General features: G+C 36.4%; 3 protein-coding genes across 3 annotated transcripts; all 3 read left to right on the forward strand.

Moving 5' to 3' along the window:
* Positions 1 to 1,671: 1,671 nt before the first annotated feature.
* On the forward strand, positions 1,672 to 5,344 carry LOC140433002 (uncharacterized). The gene is made up of 2 exons (XM_072521113.1): positions 1,672 to 2,576; positions 2,638 to 5,344. Exons 1-2 carry the CDS (start codon positions 1,672 to 1,674, stop codon positions 5,342 to 5,344), a joined length of 3,612 nt encoding a protein of 1,203 aa, XP_072377214.1.
* A 6,430-nt stretch (positions 5,345 to 11,774) lies between these two features.
* LOC140433018 (uncharacterized) lies at positions 11,775 to 12,284 on the forward strand. The gene has a single exon (XM_072521114.1). It carries the CDS (start codon positions 11,775 to 11,777, stop codon positions 12,282 to 12,284), a length of 510 nt encoding a protein of 169 aa, XP_072377215.1.
* Positions 12,285 to 12,446: 162 nt separating this feature from the next.
* Positions 12,447 to 12,833, forward strand: LOC140433034 (uncharacterized). Its single transcript, XM_072521115.1, has one exon. The coding sequence runs from the start codon at positions 12,447 to 12,449 to the stop codon at positions 12,831 to 12,833; it is 387 nt and encodes a 128-aa protein (XP_072377216.1).
* The last annotated feature ends 10,677 nt before the right edge of the window (positions 12,834 to 23,510 follow it).

Below are 23,510 nucleotides of genomic sequence, written 5' to 3' on the forward strand. Positions count from 1 at the left end.
GTGCGCAATTACCGGACAGGTTAGATAAGTGTCGGGAATTGTGGAGGGAATTTAATGACATTCAAAGCGAAATAGAAATAATTTTAGATGACTCTGAGAAGGCTGAAAATGAACGTTCAGATTTCGAGAAAAAATATTTCAGGTTAATAGCATGGGCGGAGGTTAAATTACAAGAATTAAATATTAGTGGAAATGTCTCAACTGGTGAGACGTCGCAAAATATAACTTTTCCTCAATCTCCGCGCATAGATAGAAACGTCAAATTGCCTACGATAGATATTCCTAGTTATCAGGGGTCTTATACAGGGTGGCTCGAGTTTCACAATACATTCAATGTTTTGATACATAATAACGAAAACTTAACAAATGTTCAGCGTTTCCATTATTTAAAGAATTCATTAAAAGGCGAAGCCGCAGGTGTTATACGTTCACTGGAAGTTTCAGACAGAAACTACGAGGAAGCATGGAGCCTATTAAAATCGGTATGAAAACAAAAAGTTGATTGCAATGAGTCATATCGATTCACTGTACAATTTTCCAAATTTAGGTAAAGAAGATGGAGTTCAATTAAGGAACTTTTTGGATACAATAAGGAAGAATCTTCGAGCATTGATATCATTGGAGGAAGATGTTGAAAAATGGGATATTCTGCTGATATATTTTTTGGAGCAAAAGCTGGACCCAATTACAAGGAAAGAATGGCATAAGGAAGGATTACATGACAAATTCTCCACAATGGTGGATTTTCAAGGTTTTTTGGAAAGAAAATGTCAAATGCTAGAGGTGATGGAGGCAAGCAAACAGGGTTTTAAAGGTACAGATCACAGGGTAAAGGTAGGCAATAGTAGATCATTTGTAGCCGTGGAGGATAAATGTCAATTTTGCGAAGGAAGACACAAGGCATATACTTGTAGAAAATTTATCAATTTACAATTAGGCGCAAAACGGGAAGAAGTCAAAAGAACAAAATCATGTTGGAATTGTTTACAGCTAGGACACGGGGTTCCAGACTGTAAATTAGGAGGTTGCAAATCATGTGGGAGGAAACATCATTCTCTCCTCCATGATTCAACTTTTCGCACAAATTCAAGGACACCAGCTACAGGAAACTACACGAGGGCACAAGCTCAACCGCCAAGAGTTGAGAATAATTTAGAATCAAGAGCAAATAACAGGAACTACTCTCATCATATACAAGATGGTTCAAGGGCACAATTAGGCAATCACTTAACTGACACTAATGTTTCAAATCAATCGCGTTATCAAGGGTATCCAACGCATTCATCATCAAATAATAATTTTAGGAGGGAAATAAATCAAGGTAACACAACTCAAGAAGAGCAAGAAAATATTGGGGCATTTCCATCCGTTAGTCTAGGGGAAAATGAAAATCAGGGTTATTTGGCTAATGATAATAATAATCATCTCTTTATGGGCAACAATTTAAGACAAAATTCGGAAACAGTTGTTTTGCTTTCCACAGCAATTGTTTATATCACCGGTAAAGATGGGATTAAACATGAAGGAAGGGTACTTTTAGATTCAGGATCACGATCCAATTTTATGTCACGGGAGTTCTTTGAGAAACTAGGGTTAACACCAAAACATATGGATATTTAGGTTAAGGGTATAGGTCAGAGCTCTACTAAAATCACACATGCAGTAGATGCTATGGTCAATTCAAGGGTTAATAATTATTCATTCAAGGCTTCATTTTTGGTAATAAATGACATTGTTAGCAATCTCCCAGCAATTGATATCAATTTAAAATCAATCCAAATTCCGGAAAGATTAACTCTTGCAGACGAACATTTTGGTATATCTACCAGGGTAGACATGATCTTAGGTTCATCGGTCTTTTGGCAACTTTTATGCGTGGGGCAAGTGCGTATAGAAAATACTAACTTGACGGTTCAAAAAACGAAATTTGGATGGGTGGTAGCGGGAGCTATATCTTCCCAGCAAAACATGTCATATTTTTCAAAAATCGAAGCACATACTTGCAACTTTTCTGTCAACAGTTCCATACATAAACAAATAGAAAAATTCTGGTTGTTGGAGGAATTCGGTGAGGAACACAAATCAACCAAAGAGGAACAAGAATGCGAAAGGATCTTCAAGGAAACAACAGTAAAAAATGAAGAAGGACGTTTTAGAGTAAACTTGTTGCTACGTGACAAGACAAATCAGTTAGGAAACTCGTCATTTTTGGCAGAAAAACGATTCAAACAGCTCGAAAGAAGGTTAGAAAAGGATGAAGAATTACGAGAGTCGTATCATGCATTTATTCGAGAATATATAGATTTGGGGCATATGTCAAAATTAATTTCAGAAGAACCACCTTCCATGCAGAGAGGGAATAGTTACTACTTACCACATCACGGAGTATTCAAACAAAATTCTATTACCATAAAATTAAGGGTAGTTTTCGATGGTTCAGCATCTACAGATACTGGTATTTCGTTGAACGACACATTAATGGTAGGACCTAAACTACAAGACAATTTGTTTGATATTCTTCTAAGGTTTCGAAGGCATTCTGTCGTAATGGGTGCAGATATTGCCAAGATGTATAGGCAAGTGCAAGTGAAACAAGAACATAGAAATCTACAAAGGATTTTATGGCGATTTTAACAGGGAGAAACCAATTCAGACATACGTTCTGAATACGGTCACATACGGAACAGCTTGCGCATCATTTCTATCAATTAGATGTCTTCATCAAACAGCTCTTGACAATTTAGACATCTATCCAGAAGCAAGCAAAACAATATTAAAAGATTTTTATGTCGATGATTTATTGACAGGTGGTGATACAATTGAAAACGTTCGAAATTTAAAGGCTAAAATTACAGATATCCTCAAGGGGGGCGGATTCTCATTGAGAAAATGGGTATCGAATCGAAAGGAAATTTTAAACGACGAGAGGGATTCAAGTGTAGATATTGAACACTATTTTTCGGATAAGGACGTCACAAACACATTAGGAGTTTTATGGAACTCAAACGAGGATACCTTACAGTATAGCATCAATATTGATAAATCACAAACAAGAGTAACGAAAAGGATTATTTTGTCAACAATTGCGCGTATTTTTGATCCAATGGGATTGCTTGGGCCAGTTGTTGTTCGAGCAAAGTTAATCATGCAGCAACTTTGGAAATTAAATCTGACATGGGACGAGTCGGTTCCGCTGGATATACAAACAATTTGGGTACGTTTCAGGAGTCAAATAGATGAGCTTAGAAAGATCAGTATTAGTCGTCAAGCAATTTGTACAAACAACGTCGGAATAGAGCTTCATTGTTTTACAGATGCATCCGAAGTGGCTTATGGGGCTGTTTTATTCATAAAATCAACAGATACAAATGGAAATAATTACGTAAGTCTGCTTTGCGCAAAGAGCAAGGTAGCTCCACTAAAAGTGGTGTCTTTACCTAGATTAGAATTGTGTGGATGCTTACTGGGTGCAAGGTTGGTCAAACAAGTTCAAGCAGCCATTGGAATGTCAATAAATAAGGTTCAATTTTTCTGTGATTCGACTATTTCATTATCTTGGATACGTGGGGAGCCCAGTCAGTGGCAAACATTTGTTTCACATAGAGTGGCTGAGATTCAACAATTATCTTCAGTGACATCATGGAGGCACATTTCTTCTAAGGACAATCCAGCTGACGTAATATCCCGGGGAATTGATGCAGATCAATTATTGAAATGTAAATTATGGTGGGAAGGGCCTGAGTGGCTTAAGCTCGAATCAAGTCTATGGCCAGAAGCAGTAGTCAATAATATTCAAGAAATACCCGAAAGGAAGAAGAAATCGGTATTATCATGTACTTCAACGATTTCTGTGATAATGATTAATAAATTTTCTAACTTTACTAGGATTCAAAGGGTTTGGGCTTATTGTCTTAGATTCATTAACAACTGTCAGTCTTCAAATACAAAATTAAGTGGGACATTGCAAGCAGATGAAATTCATAAGGCAACAATACATTTAATTAAATTTGTTCAAGCAGAAGCATTTGAGACTGAATTAAAAACGTTAAAATCATCAGGAATTGTTAAGGGAAATAGTAAATTGATTTCATTAAGGCCGTTCATTGATGAACAGGGATTAATTAGACTAGGTGGTCGCCTGGAAAGGGCGAATATTTCATACGAACAAAGGCATCCGATAATTTTACCCAATAATAATCATTTAACTGACCTAATTGTTCGGGGAGAACACTTAAAAAATATGCATGCAGGTCCTCAATTATTGTTAGGAATAATAAGATTAAAATATTGGCCAATTCAAGGTTTTCGTACAGTGTCGAAGGTTACAAGAAGATGTATAACTTGTTTCAAGGTAAAGCCGGTGACACAAAACCCTTTAATGGGAAATTTACCAGTGGAACGCATAACACCTTCTAAACCCTTTACCAATACTGGGGTAGACTATTGTGGGCCATTTGATATCAAGGTTAGTAGACTTAGGGGAGAATCATTTGTAAAGGCTTACATATGTATATTTGTTTGCTTATCGGTTAAGGCCATTCATTTAGAGTTAGCTTTCGATTTAAGTACGGAAGCATTCATTAATTGTTTTAAAAGGTTTATAGCGCGAAGGGGTTTGTGTCAGAATCTTTTCTCAGATAATGGGACCAATTTTGTTGGAGCAAGGAATCATCTTAATGATCTTCATTCATTTCTTACTAATCCGGAGAATCAGACGAAATTTACAGAGTTTTTCTCAAATGTTAATATAATTTGGTCATTTAACCCTCCACGGTCCCCACACTTTGGTGGAATTTGGGAGGCAGGGGTTCGAAGTGTTAAATTTCATTTACGTAGAGTAATGGGAAATGAACGGTTGGGTTATGATGAGTTTAACACAGTGATAACACAGATCGAGTCTTGCCTCAATTCTCGTCCTCTCACACCTCTAACCGAAAATCCTGAGGACCTGGAGGTACTTACGCCTGGACATTTTCTAATTGGTTGCTCATTAAAATGTTTACCTCAAGAAGACTTACGACAGCACAACCCATTTAGAATTTCCAGATTTCATCATGTCACTCAAATCATTCAGCACTTCTGGGATAAGTGGTCTAAAGAGTATCTCAGTCATCTTCAGACACGAAGTAAATGGCGTACCTCAAGCAGCAGACAATTGCAAATCGGCGATATGGTCATTATCAAGGAGGATGATCTTCCACCTCTCAAGTGGCAAATGGGTAGTGTGATTGATGTTCATCCGGGTAGAGACAATGTAGTTAGAGTGGCGACAGTGCGTACAAGTAATGGACAATTTAAACGCGGTGTCAACAAACTTTGTGTTTTACCCATTGACGTAAAGTAACCTCATTTTCTATTCGTTTTATGAACTGAACTTTCATTATTTTGTTTCATGTACGTTAAAATGGGTTGAAAGGTGGACCTTCCAACAGGGGGCGGTATGTTAAGACTCCGTCCTAACTATATTTATTTATTTTATTTTAAAACGTGGGTAGGCCGCAGAACTGCGAACCCGACGCTGGATTCTTCGCGTCAGTTAAAGGCGCCACCAAGACGAGGAAAATGACTGTTAAAAAATCGACACATGTAAGAGGGGTCAGGTGGCAGTGTAAAAAGAGACTTCCACACACAAGGACAATATAATTTTATTCTAATACACTCATTTTAATGTTAGTTATATTTGTGTAATCTATTTTAATTCATAAAATTGAATAAACACGAAAAAAAAATAATATAGGTAATGTGTTTAAAAATCCATTGGGAAACATTCCCAAACAGACGGGATTCGAAAAAAACCCATCATATATTTGAGGATTCCTTTAATATGTATGTTATATTATTTAGTATATGCGAAAAATACCTCCCTTCTTACGTTGCGATGCCGGGCCACCACTAATCTGTATAATATACCGGGGTGGGTATCATCTGCAATAGCCATATATATATATATATATATATATATATATTAGAAATGTTTATTTTCATTTTGTATATGACCTGAACTGCAACGGCTTCGAGATTGGTATTTAGATTAATAGGCTTAGCTTAAATATCATTTCTGACAAAGATAGCCACGCTCCCACTGGCGTGTTCTGTACTTCTATTTTTTAGAAAGGGAATATATTTTTTTAAGTTTTTTATAGAATTCTCTTTGAAGTGAGTTTCTTGTATACACAGCATAGTGTTCACATGTGAGTTCGTTTCTGGGTTATTTTGGTCGATGTCAGGTGGGGATGAGATTTGTCTTTTACCTTGAGTAAGTTGTTAATATTAACTGAAGGTTGCAGAGTTACAGTTTCAGCAGGATTATTAATGTTATTTAAATTTGATGATACAGTTTCTTTTGGTAAGGAGGGTTGACTTACGTTTTCTATAGTTTCAGTTATGCTGGCGTTCGTTTCCATGTTTAGTTGTGTTTCAGGATCTCTATCGTCTGTTTCAGGTGTCGTATTTGCAGAGGTTTCTGGGGTTACGTATGAGGAGTTAGCAGTTGTTATGATGGGACAATCTGTATCGGTATGTCCAATAGTGTTGCATTTAGAGCAGTTTAGTCCATCAATAGAGAGGAATAAGCGATAAGTTTTATTGTGGAATACATTGAAGGAGTCAGGAATGGAGATATTATCCAGGGGCGAAATAAATACTTGCCGTCTGAAGCTTAGGATGTGACTATATTCGGTTTCTGTCATACCCACTCTTAGGAAAGTCATCTTGGAAACTGCAATGATGACTAATTTTTGTAATTCTGCTTCAATGATATTGTTTGGAATTGAAGGACATGCGTTAGAAATTACAAGTCGTTGTGCTGCTGTGATTAATCTTCTTATCTCTATTTCTGACACATTTATATTAATATATTTGTAGGAATGAAGAAGTATATCGACTATGTTTTTAGTAGAGAGGTAGAGAGGTAGTCTGTTGTTTTTAATTCTAGATGCAAACAAGACGTTACGTGGACCAACCAGTGATCCAATTGCTACGATGTAATTGTGGATTTTGATGCCTTCGATACTGGAGAGTACTACTGCTTGGTCCTCTGTTGGGTGTTTGAAGGTATTTACTACATTGGAATAAGTACTTTTTGGTGTATTTGGAGTAGAAGTAGTCATGTTGTTAATTGAAGTCATTTTAATTTTGTTTCCTGCGTTGCCGCAGGTCCGGTCCTGTCATCGGCCAAATAACCGGCGTGGATCAGTTCCGAACGGTTCCAAAAAACCAATTGATAAAACCAGTAGGTTGAACTTTATTCGAATTATATAGGTTATATTTACTATTGTAATATATTACATAAAGGTTTTTTGTTACTCACGTCGGGTTGAGTCGATTGGCATCAACACTGCACTAATATTTGTTGATAGTATTTAAGAATATCAAATTTTTGTTTCGTATTTTACATTTAAAAATTGAAAAATAACAGAGCGGTTTAAAACGTGGTATAATCATGCCACTGTCAGGGCCGTCCAAAGATATAACTTTATTTTATAATATTTATAGGTATAATTTTAATGCTTTTAATTATATATGTATTTTTCACGTTTTTGTTTGTTTTAAATTTTCAATTCATATAATTATATTGCGCACTTGCTCATAATTTTAAATGTGAGAGTATGAAATAATTGACCATATGACAACACTGACCTATATTAAGCTTACACTCAATGTTAAATATATCTATAGGTTATGTTCATTGCATGAAACCCCAACTTAACCAAATTTCATCTTCGCCAAACAGGCCCAAACACCAATATTTCGTTCTGTCAAACTCATTTGAGGCTATCTTTACTGGGACCTACTGGGTGAAAAATGTCCTACAAACAAAAATATACTGGTACTGGTAATGATAATTGGTGTGGTAATGGTCAGTCTCAGGTCTCAGTCTGGTCCTGGCGTCCTGGTCTGGTCTTCTGATCATAGCGCAGGACTTGCCAAATGTCTTGTCCCATGAAGCACGACATTAACTCTTCACACAGCCTCATACGGCCTGGCGCCTGGAGGCCAAATAAATGTGATGACATTTTTTTTATTAGACTGCGACGGATATGGTTAAATTTATTATACTGTGGCCTGTTTTGCGGAAAGCACGGTAATCGAGGCACACTTTAAACTACTTTAATGGTTTATTAACAAGAAACTACATACTAAAACAAGTAAGAAAACAGTAATGGTTCCTCTTTTGAAGTTGAATCCCCTCTGACGGGGATCAGCTGACTGCCTTCTCTTTTTCTGTTTTATTGTCAGCCTGTCTTTCGGCGTCGACGTTCACTCTCTTCAGCAGCACAGTAAACCCATGTGTGGCAGGCGGTTGACCTGTGTTGCTCAGCAGACGGCTGGCATATGCATGTTCTTCCTTCACCTGTTGGGCCGCTGGAATGTATGCTGGTTTGAGTCGAACCATGGAAATTCGTTGAGGAACATTTTGGACATTTACTGTGATAAACTTGTCACTACGTTCCAAAACTCTAAACGAGCCGGTATAGGTAGTGTAAGTGGAGGCTTCACTTTATCGGTCCGAATAAACACATGAGTCGTGGAGTGCAGATCCGGATGGACAAAGGCAGTGCGGGCTGAGTGGTTGCGTGTTGGTATAGGCCGCACTGCTTCCATGATCTCAAGTAGTCGTTGGACAAAACTATGTTCGTCGGGTGCAACAGCACTAAGGACAAGCAGCTGTCCAGGGAGGCACACTGGGGTACCATAAACAACTCGGAGGCTGTACACGAAATGTCCTGCTTAAAAGTGTTTCGAAGACTAAACATTACCAAATGGAGAGCTTCAACCCACGATACTGTATCAGCGGCGATGAGAGCAGTGTTACGAATATTTGTTATTTGTATACAATGTATTTAGTTAATTTTAAATTCTATCATGTTACCCAAAATTTCGGGTAACATGATTAGGGAAAAATTTAAATAATTTAGCAGACAGCAAGAGAACAGAATTTGAGTTGGTTTTCGCAAATAAAAACAGTAAACTACAAATGCGTCAATTGCTGGCTGTACAATAAAGATAAATTCCCAACAAGCTCAAATTACAAGATCTACTAATATGGGTCCATCAGTTGTTGGACGAACCAAAATTGATCTATGTCCTGTCTGCGGCAAACCATATCGTGAAGAACGGATGGTAGAATGTACAGAATGTAAAAAATGGTGCTGTTTTGAATGCGTAAATGTACAGGATGATTCCGAAATAATTGGTGATGACAGCTGGAAGTGTCCTCTTTGTGTAGACGCAGCCACTAAGAAGTCTCACCCACAAGGTTCCAAAATCAAGAAATCTTGTTCTGCAACCTCCTTAAAAAGCTCCTCATCAACAAGCAGCAAAACAAAAATGAAGCTTCAACTTCTGCAGGAAGAACGAGATCTATTACGTCAAGAAAGAGAGTTAACCAAGGAGTCTAGGAGAATTATAGAAGAAGATGAGTGCTCGAATGCTAGTCAAGACATCGATGAAGAAGAAATAATTGAAACTAACCCTTTGGTCAATAAATTCCGTTCTCTAAATATAGATAAGCCCTTTATCGACAATATTGCCCCTTTAACACCAACACTTGGTAAGCCTCTGCCAACTTATAACGATAAAAGTTCAGGTATATTGTATAAAAGAAGGGATCCTGGAGATCTCCCTATTTTTAATGGTAATCCATATTACTGGCCCGTGTTTATTAGTAGTTTTGAAAGAATCTACTGAGCTATGTCAAGTAGATAATCATGAGAATATATTAAGATTACAAAAATGTTTAAAAGGTCCAGCAAGAGTCAGTGTTTCAAGTTTTTTAATATTACCTCAATGTGTGCCCCAAATTATAGCTACATTAAAAGTTCTTTTTGGAAGACCTGAGCAAATTATTGAAGCTCATATAAATTCTATTCGTAGATTACCACCTCCTAAACCGGAAAAACTTGAAACTCTGGTAGAATTTGCTTTAGCAGTTAAAAATTTATGTGTTTTATTGGAAGCATCTAATTTAAAAGACTATCTTAATAACCCGACCCTTATGCATGAACTATTAGAGAAACTACCTTCACAAATTAAAGTTAATTGGGCGATATATCGCAGTGCTTTTCAAAATTTTCAGGGATTAAGGGAACTTGCTGATTGGTTGTATAATCTGGCAACAAATGTTTGTTCTGCTCTACCTACATTAGCCCTTAATGACCAAAGTAATAAAAAACGGCAATTTAATAATAATGTGCATACTAATATACATGAACCATATGCCTCCAGTGAAACACATAATTGTAAACTGTGTAATCAGAGAGATTGTAAAAAGATTGCAGGTTGTTCAGAATTTCAGAGATATTCATTATCTCAAAGATGGGAGGCTGTTAAAGCCTTAAATTTATGTAGGCTTTGGTTAAAGAAACACAGATTTCCCTGTAAGTATCCTGTAAAATGAAACAAAGAAGAATGCCAAATGAAGCATAATCCTCTTCTTCATGAATTTTCAGAACAAGTATCCAATAAAAGTACAAAGCTTATCAAAAAGGAAAGCGGTATGCAAACAGTAGAATCACACCTCTTATCTGCAGATGAAGAAAGTAATGTACATCAAGGAACACGCTTTCGAATACTTCCCGTTGTTTTAAGAAATGGAAGTAGGAAGGTGCAGGGTGCAAGAAAGTACATTTGCCTTTCTAGATGAAGGGTCTTCCGTTACTTTGTTAGAAGAAAGTATTGCTAAAAAGCTAAATATAATGGGAAACCCAGAACAACTTTGCTTAAAATGGACCGGAAACCAACAACTCTTAGAAGATGCGTCAGAAAAAGTATTTTTTCTATTGCTGGTGATTATAATGGGGCCAAAGAATTTGACCACCGACCAGCCAGAAGGGTAAGAAAATTAGGCCTTCCAAAACAAACTCTCGATGCAAAGGCAATTAAAGAAAGCTTTTCCTATCTAAAAAACTTGCCTTTCAAATCATATAAGAACGCTGTTCCTCAGATCTTGATAGGCTTAGATAACTGGGACTTGGCGTTACCACTTCGAGTGAAGGAAGGTCTAGAACTTCAACCGATAGCTGCAAAGTCCAGGTTAGGTTGGACCATTTTTGCAATGTTTTCAAATAACGATGTAGAATTAAACTACTCGTACCACATTTACGAATGTAGTTCTGAAAGCATTACTAACCAAGGACTCTTTAATAGTGTAAAAGATTTCTTTTCAGTTGAAAGCCTTGGAGTTCAAAATATTAAACCGTCTGTTTCCAGAGAATTAGATAGGGCTATTCGTATACAAGAAAGTACCCTAGTTCAAATTGGTTACCAATATAAAATTGGAGATTAATCTGGAAATACGACAACTTGAAACTCCCTAATAGTAAACCCATGGCTATTCAAAGACTGGAGTGTATAGAGAGAAAAATTAAGAAAAATCCAGAACTAGGTACCAAAATTAATCAACAAATTTAAGATTTTCTAGAAAAGAAATATATTAGAAAACTGTCAGAACAAGACCTCTTAGAGCATCAAGAAAAAACATGGTATCTTCCCATATTTCCGGCCTTTAATCCTAATAAACCTGACAAATTCAGATTAGTTTGGGATGCAGCAGCAACCGTACAGGGAATATCCTTAAATTCTATGTTATTAAAAGGAGATGACCAACTTGCTTCTCTATTAGGCGTCCTCCTACGATTTCGTGAAAGAAAGATTGGGTTTTCTGGAGACATCAAGGAAATGTTTCTTCGTGTAGGTATAATAGAAGAAGATCAACATGCACAACGATTCTTGTGTCGCAATGGTAGCTCTGATAATCCTTGGAAGTTTATGTCATGACTGTGATGACCTTCGGGGCTACGGGGCTTCGGGGCTTTGTTAAAAACGCTAATGCGAAGAAATTTAGCGTAAAATATCCTAGCGCTGTTGATTCCATAGTAAAGAATCATTATGTCGATGATCTCTTAGAATCAACAGACACTGAGGATGAAGCCATCCAATTAGCAAAAGAAATTGCCTTAATTCACGCCAGCAGAAATTTTGAAATAAGAAACTGGAGATCAAACTCTGAAAAATTAATGAAAATCATGAACACCACCTACGGAAATAACGAGGAAGTCAACCTAGATCTAGGAAACAATAAGAGCATGGAGAAGGTTCTAGGAATGTGGTGGGATTTAAAGGGAGATAATTTTATTTTCAATTTAAAATGTAATAAAGGAAACAGAGATGTTTTAAGTGGATTAAGAAAGCCAACAAAGCGAGAAATTTTACAAATCTTAATGTCTGTATATGACCCTTTAGGTTTGTTAGCAAACTTTTTGATTTATGTGAAGATTCTTTAACGGGAAATATGGAGGAGTAACATTTCTTGGGATCAACCAATAACCAATGAACAGTTTCAAAAATGGCTTGTTTGGTTAAAACAGCTTCCAGAAATAGAGAAAGTTTCAATTCCAAGATACTTTCTTAATAAACTCGAAAACTGGAAGGATACCAAAACGCAAATGCACATTTTTGTAGATGCCATCGAATACGCAATTGCTTGTGTGGTATATCTAAGAATAATGAAAAAAGATGTCATAGAGTGTACTTTGATTGGAGCGAAAACACATGTAGCACCATTAAAACCACAAACTATTCCTCGATTGGAACTTAATGGTGCGGTAATGGGTTCAAGGTTTGCTAAAAGCCTTTGTCAACATCTTTCCATAACTGTGCACAACATTGTTTATTGGACAGATTCTTCAACAGTTTTAAGCTGGTTAAGAAATGAAGACTCAAGAAAATTACCAAAACATGTTGCTTACAGAGTGGCCGAAATTCAACAAAACTCAATGATATCACATTGGAGATATGTACCTACTAAGAATAACAACCGACGAAGCTACTAAATGGACGAAACGTCCCAATTTGAAAAACACGAGGTGTTGGTTTAAAGGTCCTGATTTTCTGTACCAATTAGAAAACAGTTGGCCTCCAGACACCACCCTTAAAAAGGAAAAGGCTGATGAAATTTTAACCACTCATGAAGTAAAATTTAATAGTCCACTTTTAATAGATTTTGAAAGATTCAGTCAATTTAATAGAATTTTAAGAGCAACTGCATATATGTTTTAAGAATTGTTTATGCAAAATTGATTAAATCTGAAGAGCATATTAACTTCGGAAGAACTTTAAGGTGCTAGAAATATTTTAATAAAGCAAACTCAATGTGAATATTTCAAAAATAAAATAAAACAATTAAAAACTAATAATTCTGGTAGTTTATAGAAAACAGTTAATAAATCAAACAGTTTATATAAATTATCGCCATATCTGGATGAAGATGGTTTACTTCCTATAAGAGGAAGATTAGATGAAGCTATAGATGTTATTTCAGAAACAAAAAGGCCAATAATTTTACCAAGAGGAAGTCGTTTAACTTTACTATTTATTGAAGACTATCACAAATGATATCACCATAGAAATCATGAAATTGTAGTAAATGAGATAAGACAAAAATTTTATATACCAAAACTCAGACAACTAGTTAAAAAAATTAGGACCAATTGTCAAAATTGCAAGGTCAAATTTGCTAAGCCAACACCACCAGAAATGTCACCTCTACCGCCATGTAGACTTGCAACATTTACTGCTCCGTTTACACATACTGGCATGGATTATTTTGGTCCAATAAATGTAACTGTTGGAAGACGGACGGAGAAAAGATGGGGAGCTTTATTTACGTGTCTCACGACTAGAGCAGTCCATCTCGAAGTAGCTTACAAACTAGATGTGAACAGTTTTATACTATGTTTGACAAATTTTATTAACAGAAGGGGACGACCAAGGCATATATATAGTGATCGAGGTACGAATTTCATTGCAGCTGAACGAGTATTGAGAGAAGAACTGCAAAAGGTTGACAGTAAATTAATAGCCAATTCACTGATTAGCCCAGAGCTAAAATTTCACTTCAACGCACCCTTTTCCCCATATATGGGTGGGGCCTGGGAGCGCCTAGTGAAGCGGTTAAAATTTCGTTATATGATTCATTACCAATCAGGAACCCTACTGACCAATTACTTTATAGTTGTCTCATAGCTGCAGAAAACATAGCAAAAACTCAATACCACTTACTTATCTTCCAATAGAATCTGAAGAATCTGAATCTCTAACCCCAAATCATTTTCTATTTGGATCTTCAAACGGAGATAAACCAATTGAATTTTTAAACAAAGATGTTAAAGTATTTAAATTTAATTATTTATACAGAGAGCAATTTGCAAATAAATTGGCGACGCTTTATTTCTGAATACATACCTGAACTACTACTTCGGGCAAAATGGCATAAACAAGTTGTACCAATTAAACAGGGCGATATTATAATTATATGTGATAAAGATTTACCAAGATGCAATTGGCCAAAGGGTAAGGTAATTGAAGTTAAAAAATCATCTGATGGGCAAGTGCGACGAGCAATAGTTCAAACAAAAAATGGAATATATGAACGTCCTGTTATAAAATTAGCAGTAATACCAATAAATGGAGACTAAAAAGATGATGAAAAATAAGTGGTACAGTTTCTCTTTTGCATAGAACTGTACCGGGTGGGAGTGTTACGAATATTTGTTATTTGTATACAATGTATTTAGTTAATTTTATGTTCTATTATGTTACCCAAAATTTCCCGTTGCTACTGTTCTATAGACTATGTCAAATATAATAAAAACGTCAGAAAATAATCTGTCACCGATTAGGGAAAAATTTAAATAATTTAGCAGACAGCAAGAGAACAGAATTTGAGTTGGTTTTCGCAAATAAAAACAGTAAACTACAAATGCGTCAATTGCTGGCTGTACAATAAAGATAAATTCCCAACAAGCAGTTTTGAGTGTTCGGTGTGAAAACGTTCAATACACCCGTTTGACTGTGGGTGGTAGGCAGTGGTCTTAATATCATCTACTTCTAGTCGTCTTAGCAAGAGTAGACCTCTGAAATTGTCTACTCCGCTGTACGCTCTGCACTAGGGTATTTGTGTGCAAATACCCTAGGGCACACCCTAGGCACTTATCCAATGTAGAGCTGGACGTGTGTTGAATTATTACCAAGTCTTGATAAAGACTTGGCATAAATGTCTTACATGAAAACTAATTTAGACTTATTGTAGAAATAAAACTTCAGATTTGTAGCAAATACAATACAAGCCTCAGAGTCTAGGTAAGTGGTTGAAGCAGAGCCGCGTTGATCGGCTCCCTAGAGTTTACGGCTCTAGGGGAGACTGGGGTGGACTGTCATTGGCTTGGAATTCAACTCATATTTATAAATAATATTTAACAAGATTTCAAGCCAAAAGGCCAAAGATAAAATTGGCATATGTAGAGAAGGCGGGGCGATGCGCGCCAAGGATGTTCATTGGTCACTCTGATCGAACATTTTGCGACGCTAGCATTGTATTGAGCTGGAGAAACAATGGCTCTCAAATTGTCTACCTGGCTGGCACACCAAACCGGGATATCCATCCCGCAAGAAGCTTCTGTGCGACTACTTCGGTTGTAATATCTGGAATAGGTATGGCCTCTGGCCATCTCCTGAAACGATCGATGATTGTAAGCAAGTATCGAAAGCTCTGAGTTGTTAGAAGTGGGCCCACAATGTCGATATGTATGTGTGCGAATCGACCGTCAGGCATTCCTAAAGGTTTCATAGGTGTAACAATGTGACGTCCAATTTTGGCACGCTGACATTGGATGCACTCTCGTGACCATTGCTTGGCTTGGAGATTCATGTTATGCCACACAAATTGTTTGGCAATCATTAGTAATGTAGCAGCGTGCCCTGGGTGGGGGCACACTGCGTGTTTAACTTCAGGAAAACATCTCTCTTAAATACAGCTGGTACATAAACTCGTAAACGACCATCTTGTACTGAACAAAAAATGGGTCGCTGGCTGTCTGGTAGAACTATGCGTTGAAGTTGTAAGGAGCTGGTAGGATCGTTCAGGGTCTGTTGGAGACCCTCATCTGTTGTCTGAGCTTAGGATAGCCGGTCACAGTCAATGGTAATGGGTGCTGTGACAGCGTCTACTTCAGGTTGTGAGAGACAATCGGCAACGATATTTTCTGCACCCTGAATATGTCGAATATCGGTCGAGAATTGGCCAATAAATTCTAGTTGACGTATCTGTCATGGAGACTGTCGCTCATGTCGTTGTTGGAAGGCAAACTTTAAAGGCTTGTGATCAGTATGAATGGTAAAAGACATGCCCTCGAGAAAATGGCGGAAGTGATGTATGCCACTGAATATGGCAAGTAGCTCACGATCATAAGTGCTGTAGTTTCGTTCCGTCCTATAAAGCTTTCGAGAAAAGAATACGATAGGCTGCAGGTGTTCACCTACGAGCTGTTGAAAAACACCGCCGATGGCAGCATCTGAGTCATCAACTGACATGTTCAATTGGGCATTCGGTGCTAGAAAAACCAATTCAGTCGAAGCGGTCAGGAGTTCTTTGACTTTGGTGAAAGATGCTGCCACCGTTGGTGTCAATGAAAATTCTAGCTGCCTCTTCTTTTGCTGAGACAGTAGCTCCGTTAGTGGCATTAGCTCATTAGCAGCGATTGGCAACCAACGTCTGTAGAAATTAAGCATGCATATAAAACATCGTAGCTGTCGATAGGTCGTAGGTTGTAAAAACTGGCGAATCGCACTAACTTTAGCTGGCAATGGAAGAATGGCATTTGGGGAGACTGTGGCAAGGAAGTTCACTGAACGTTTTCGGAATTTTGATTTATCTTTGTTAATTTGGAGTCCGTTTGCTTTCAGAATCCGAAGTACTGATACCAGGTGTTGCTCATGCTCAGTCTCAGTTTCCGAGGCAAAATATCGTCAATGTATACGTAAGCATAGGAGCATTCTCGAAAAAGGTGGTCGAGGTATCTCTGGAACGTCTGGGCAGCATTTCGTAAACCAAACGGCGTTCTGGGGAACTCGTATAGGCCAAAGGGGGTTATTACAGCCGTTTTTTGTACATCCTTAGTGTGGACTGGGATTTGGTAAAAAACACGTATCAAATCAATACATGAGAAAATGTTCTTGCCATGTAGCTGGTTAGCCAAATTCTAGATGTGCGGTATTGGATAGCGCTCTGGTTTCGTCATGGTATTTAGACGGCTGAAATCTCCGCAGGCACGCCATCGTCCATTAGACTTCTGAACCATGTGAAGCGGTCTTGCCCAAGATGACTTTGATGGTTGGATAACGCGTTCCTCCATAAGCTTGCAGCTTGAAGACGTTCTGGTGGGAGTCTTCGTGGTTTCGAGAAAACTGATGTACCTCGACTCTCAATATAGTGCTGGACTCTTGCAGTATCCTCTGGTATAGCTGCAGTTGGACGTATTTAAGGATGGGCAGTGGATAGGTCTACTTCGGGTACCTTAACACGACGAGACACGCAGGTAATACTGCTTGAGAGACTTACTAGTCGTTTGTTTCTCATGTCTAACTAATGCCGTGGTGTGACAGAAAATCGGCTCCTAGTATGGGTGTGGTGACATCTGCGACTACAAATGTCCATGTTACTGGTTAGTCTAGACCAAGGTTTAGTGTAAGCTGTTTTTGTCCATACGTTTGGATGAAAGATCCGGTGGCAGAATATAGGCATACAGAGCTGAGCCGCAGAACAAATAACAACCAGAATGCTCGGATTCCGCCTTTGAAGTGTGTCAAGACGTGATCGCCATATTATAAACGGAAACACAGACTCGGATTGAGAAATTTGTGACAAGCTACGACAGAACCGTACATTATTTTAATACATCCTTGTCAAAATTTTTTACTTTTAATTTATATATATATATATATATATATATATATATATATATATATATATATATATATATATATATATTATTTATATATAATTTAATATTTAGTAATATATTTACATTTATATTATTTATATATAACACTAACACTAATCCCAAACAGTGAACACCTTAACACACGCTACCCCTGAACTTTTTAATGCACACCAGATAAAATTTCACTGAACAACACTGGATCCGTTTAAAACATGGCTGATTCCCTCTGTGCGAACGAGATGCGCGTACTTATCTTGACAAGCAGAGTGGGCATTCTGATTTTTATTATTTTTACTATTCTGTGGCTCAAACCCCTATTAATGAATGATTTTTTATTAATGAACGATTTCATTATAGGCAAAACAACATACATTGCTTGCATAAATTAATTAAATGCTCTGTGATTGGCAGTGACCTGTGGTGTAGGCAACCAAACATATACCTACTTATATTCCCACTAAAAAGTTTAAAATGAAGTAGCCGCTGTTAGTACTATCTGCCATTGTATGTAATTATTTACTTTATTGTTTAAAATTCTGTGTATTTGAAAAATCAAAACATGGATATTGACGAAAAGTTTAATTTAACTCCACCAGAAGTGGCAGAAACTGCAAATGAAATATCTTTAAGTTTACTTCTAAAAAAAGCAGAGTGTTGTACGAAAAAACATACGCTGAATTTATTGTATGGTGTGACGAGAGAAAAATAATACGATATTCAGAATCTGTATTGTTGACATATTTTTCAAACATTGCCGAAAAAGGAATAATAGCAAGTTTGTGGCCCAAATATTCGATGCTAAAATCAACCTTAAGTTTAAAATCAAACATTGATATATCTTAATATAATAAGTTAATTATGTTTATCAAAAAAACAGGTTATGTACCAAAGAAATCAAAAACACTTGAAAAAGAACAAGTCCAGAAATTCATCTCTGATGCTCCTAACGACGTGTTTCTAATGATAAAGGTAAACCAGTAAATTAAGTTTATATATTTAATACTCGCATTTCATAACATTTCATTTTGTAGGTTGCATTGATTATCGGAGTGGCTGGTGCGTTAAGAAAAAACGATCTATTGAAATTAGAAACAAATAACGTTCAAGACTTGGGGTCAAAGTTTTTTGTCACAATAAAAGTATCAAAAACATACACAAATAGAATATTTACCATAGTAGATAACGAAGCAAATACCATTCTCAATGCGATCAAAAACTATATTTCTTTAAGACCGGCACACACACCACATAAACGATTTTTCATTTTTTATAAAAATAACAAATGTTCCACACAGCCAGTTGGCATAAATACGTTTTCCAAACTTCCTTCCGTTATTGCTAAATTCTTAAAATTAGAGCACCCGCATCTCTACACTGGGCATTGTTTTAGACGTTCCTCTGCCTCAATACTGTGTGACAATGGTGCAGACTTTTCAGCTATTAAAAGACTAGGTGGCTGGAAATCGACTGCTGTAGCAGAAGGTTATATAGATAATTCTATGCAGAATAAACTTGAGACGGCTGAAAAACTCTTGGGACAAAATACCAAAATACCACTAGACCTTGTCAAAGTACTTCCTTCAGCACCACCGCTTCTTCTTCTATCACAGAATTTACAGAGGTCCAAGAAGACTTAAATATAAATTTGTCAAAATGCTATACAGCAGATAATCATTTAACAATACCTTCGTTTAATTTCAGTAATTGTACTATTTCGAATATTAATGTTTACAATAATGAAACTACCACTAAGGAAAATTAAACTTTGAATAAAAGTTAATGAAAGCTGAAAAAATTGTTGTTTACCGTTAAGTAAATAAAAATTTAAACTAAGATATCTTTATTTCTGAAAAGTACGGTCGACGGAAAAGTTTTGTAACGAACGTGAATTAAAATGGCGATTAACAATCTCGAACATTAACGCGTTCGCTCCGCTCACGCGTTAGAATATCTCAATTGTTAATCGCCGTTATTAATACACTTGTTGGTTAAATAACTATTATTAGAATCTATGGAAATTAAATTAAACAACAAATTAAACAAATTAAAAAATCGGTTGCCTGTAAAGTCGGTTTTACGGGCGAAGATTTTACGTGACAACGTCTTTTTCTCGGTAGAATATTTATTGATATGAATATTATTAAATTGCACAATAGGAACAAGGAATTGCCGCTATAAACTCAGTTTCTCAACTTTTGTGTCAATCTAACAATTAATCAATCAATCATAGTTTACGATAATGAAATATTAGTGTACAATTATTTACCTTTATTGTTGTAGTTGTTGTAAATGACGAATCTACTCACGAATTGAAGACAAATCTCACGATCTCACGATTAAGGTCTTACATCTTACGATTTTTAAATTTTTTTTAAATTTCAAGTGTTTCTAATAAAATGCATGGGAGGAAATCAGCTTTTTTTAGATTGTCAAATTGAAATATCCATAAATTGACTGTATTTTTGTATCAAAGTGGGCTACTCCAATTAACTCAATTAATATACACAAAATAATATAAACAAAGCTTAAAAGGTTCTTTATGCTTTGAAAGTGGTTTATAAACAAATGAATTGTAATGTATATTTTACCGCCTTTAATAAATATGAAGTATAGACTAAATTTTGTGTAAAGAACAAACATTCAACAGACCTAATAGTAAAAACATATTGATTTAAGTGTGAATTTGAGATAATGTGCTGACAAAATGTTAAATCCTAAGAAAACAAAATTATGTTTTTATGTATATTCATTATACTTAATACTTTTGGGTAAAATACCTCATATCATATATGTCTTTAGACACAGTTAATAATTTTCATTGAAGTTTAAACTCTAAAGAATGTTTACAATCATTGCTCAATATTAAATGGATAAATCCATAGCAATATTATAAAAGAATATAGGTCCCTAGGTAATTTCCTAAAATTATATCTGATACTGGTGGTTCCCCCTAAAATAGGACACTGTAAGCACTCCACATTTTCACTACAGACACAGCTGACGATACTTTCAACGATTTTCAACTTTAGCGATTCAACGCGCCTAATTCTCTAGTGCCGCGCGCAGCGGACCGATCATGTTTGAGTGGGAGAGAGACGCAAGGCATTCGCCGGTCCGGCGGGCCTCTCTCTCGTTCGGTGACTCACTGTAACAGACGTGAGCGGGCGTTACACTTTTTCTTAAATGACTCTGAGCCACAACCTAATTTAAGACGTTGTCACGTCAAAAACTACAGATATAATTCTAAATGACCAACTTGAGACAAACAGTTATCCCCTCCTTAACTTATTGAGCTGAATAGAATATGTAGAGTAAACACATACCAAAAATAGATCACTTGAGTAAGGCATTCTGCCGAAACAGCTATAGTGATAATAAATTATAATAAATTTTGTGGAAGTTTTGCAAATAAGAGTTTTCAATGTTTTATTGTTAGATAAAGTGAATTTCCATCAATAACGGTCGAATCCATCACTTAAGTATTTAGATAGAAGAAAGACCAGATTCGGTGTGATCATCTAATCGAATTATAGCGAGATGTTATATCTCCATAACTCATTGATTCACCACAAACCTTAACATGATCAAGGTCTCCTTATTATCTAGCAGTCGGGCCCGGTCGATTCTATGAGTTAAAAAATCAGTAGCCTAGACAAGTAAAAAGCAAGGTACGAGAACATATCGCGCACGTTAACCGCTTTGAAACAAATAAACAAATTAGTAGAAGGTAAGCCACTTCACCCCACTTTGACCTTTGACGTCACAAGTCCCGTACACCTTCGCCCCCACTCCGCGCTCCGGTCATGTCACCGCATCGTAATTAGCTATTTTTAATATGAATTAATTTACATATTATTTTCGTATTTCAACTATGATCTACTAAAAGTCACTATCTATAATTAGCCAATTTTAATTTAAATTATTAAATAAAAAATTCTGCCTTGTGTGGGACTCGAACTCGCGACCAGCCGCACCGAAGCTAAGCATGCACATCGCTAAGTCACATAGCTGTTTAAAATCTGCTCAAAATAATCTGCATAAAAAAAACACTCATTAAGTATAGCGCATATTGAATAATCGAAAAATGGTACCTATTTTACGTTACCATTGTTAGTTTTCTAAACACATAAGGTATATTATTCACTCATAGTCACGTCTTAGTCAACTGGCTCCCAAACACTTAATGATTTAAAAAATTAATGCGGATCTATATAGAGTGTTGATCAAACACATAGATAAGCTGATCTAACGCTTTTTACTAAAAGGTAAACATCTCTGACGCGCTCAAACGCATGTCTGACACATGCTGACGACCACGCTATATTAATATACTTAAAGCGTAGTTTCAACGCTTAAACATCAGCTAACAGATATCGAACGCAATCTAACGTATAGCAGACGTAGACCTGACGCTATCTAACGCATATCAGACGTATAGCAGACGCGTTCTAACTCATATCAGACGTATAGCAGACGCATATCAGACGTATAGCAGACGTATATCAGACGTATATCAGACGTACATCAGACGTATAGCAAGACGTACAGCAGACGCAATCTAACTCATATCAGACCTATATCAGAAGAAACTGAGAAAAAATATGACTTTTTTAACATGCATAAAAGAATTAGAGAATTAACAGGAATGAGAAAAACACTTCAAACTAGGCAACTAAGAGATAAAAGTGGTGCACTTATAACAGATATAAACAAAAAAATGCAGAGATGGACACAATATATAGCACAACTTTTTAAAGACAAAGAGAGAACAGAAGCACCAAAAGAATTTAAGGATGATACTGGGCCTGCCATTATACGAGAAGAAATTGAATATGCAATGAAACAAGCTAAAGGTGGTAAATCTACCGGGCCTGATGAAACTCCTATCGAATTACTCAAAATTGTGAATAATGAATCTATTGATTTTCTTTTGGATCTATTCAATACCATATATAGAACAGGTATAATACCTAAAGAATGGCTCCAATCAACATTCATACTGCTACCCAAAAAGTCAATGCAAAGGAGTGCAATGAACATCGCACTATAGCCTTAATGAGTCATGTCTTGAAATTGTTTTTAAAAGTAATTTACAATAGAATACATAAGAAATTAGATGAAGGCATAAGTAATACACAAATGGGATTTAGGGAAGGACTGGGAACACGAGATGCACTGTTTGCAGTAAGTGTTCTTTCGCAGAGATGCTTAGATATAAATCAAGAAGTATATGCCTGTTTCATTGATTTTGAGAAATCATTTGACAGAGTGCAGCATAATCGGCTTAAAGAAATTTTATTAAATAAAAACATAGACAGTAGAGACATTAGAATCATAGAATCGTATTGGAACCAAACAGCAAAAGTGAAAGTTGAAAACGAACTAACCGAGGATATCCAGATTCGCCGTGGGGTCCGCCAAGGGTGTATTTTATCACCCTTGTTATTCAATTCATACAGTGAAGCCATCTCAGAATTAACGCTTGCCGAAGTCAGTGAGGGCCTTATAATAAATGGTGAGCCACTTAATAACATAAGATATGCTGACGACACCGTCCTTCTAGCAGGAACACTAGAAGAACTGCAACAACTTGCTGAACAACTAAATATATATTTCAACGATTATGGACTAAAAATAAATTTGATGAAAACCAAGTTCATGATATTTACAAAAGTACAAAACATCAAAGTTAAGCTAGTACTAGATAATACAGAAATTGAACAAATATCT

Source organism: Diabrotica undecimpunctata, chromosome 1, assembly GCF_040954645.1.
Source record: "Diabrotica undecimpunctata isolate CICGRU chromosome 1, icDiaUnde3, whole genome shotgun sequence".
Lineage (NCBI taxonomy): Eukaryota > Metazoa > Arthropoda > Insecta > Coleoptera > Chrysomelidae > Diabrotica > Diabrotica undecimpunctata.

What these genes read in the sequence shown, in the direction of transcription:
- LOC140433002 (XM_072521113.1), top strand. Translation starts at nt 1,672, where the DNA reads ATGGTCAATTCAAGGGTTAATAATTATTCATTCAAGGCTTCATTTTTG. An exon ending in GATATTGCCAAGATGTATAG is followed by an intron (nt 2,577 to 2,637) that starts GCAAGTGCAAGT and finishes CGATTTTAACAG; the next exon opens with GGAGAAACCAATTCAGACAT.
- LOC140433034 (XM_072521115.1), top strand. Translation starts at nt 12,447, where the DNA reads ATGCACATTTTTGTAGATGCCATCGAATACGCAATTGCTTGTGTGGTA.
- LOC140433018 (XM_072521114.1), top strand. Translation starts at nt 11,775, where the DNA reads ATGACTGTGATGACCTTCGGGGCTACGGGGCTTCGGGGCTTTGTTAAA.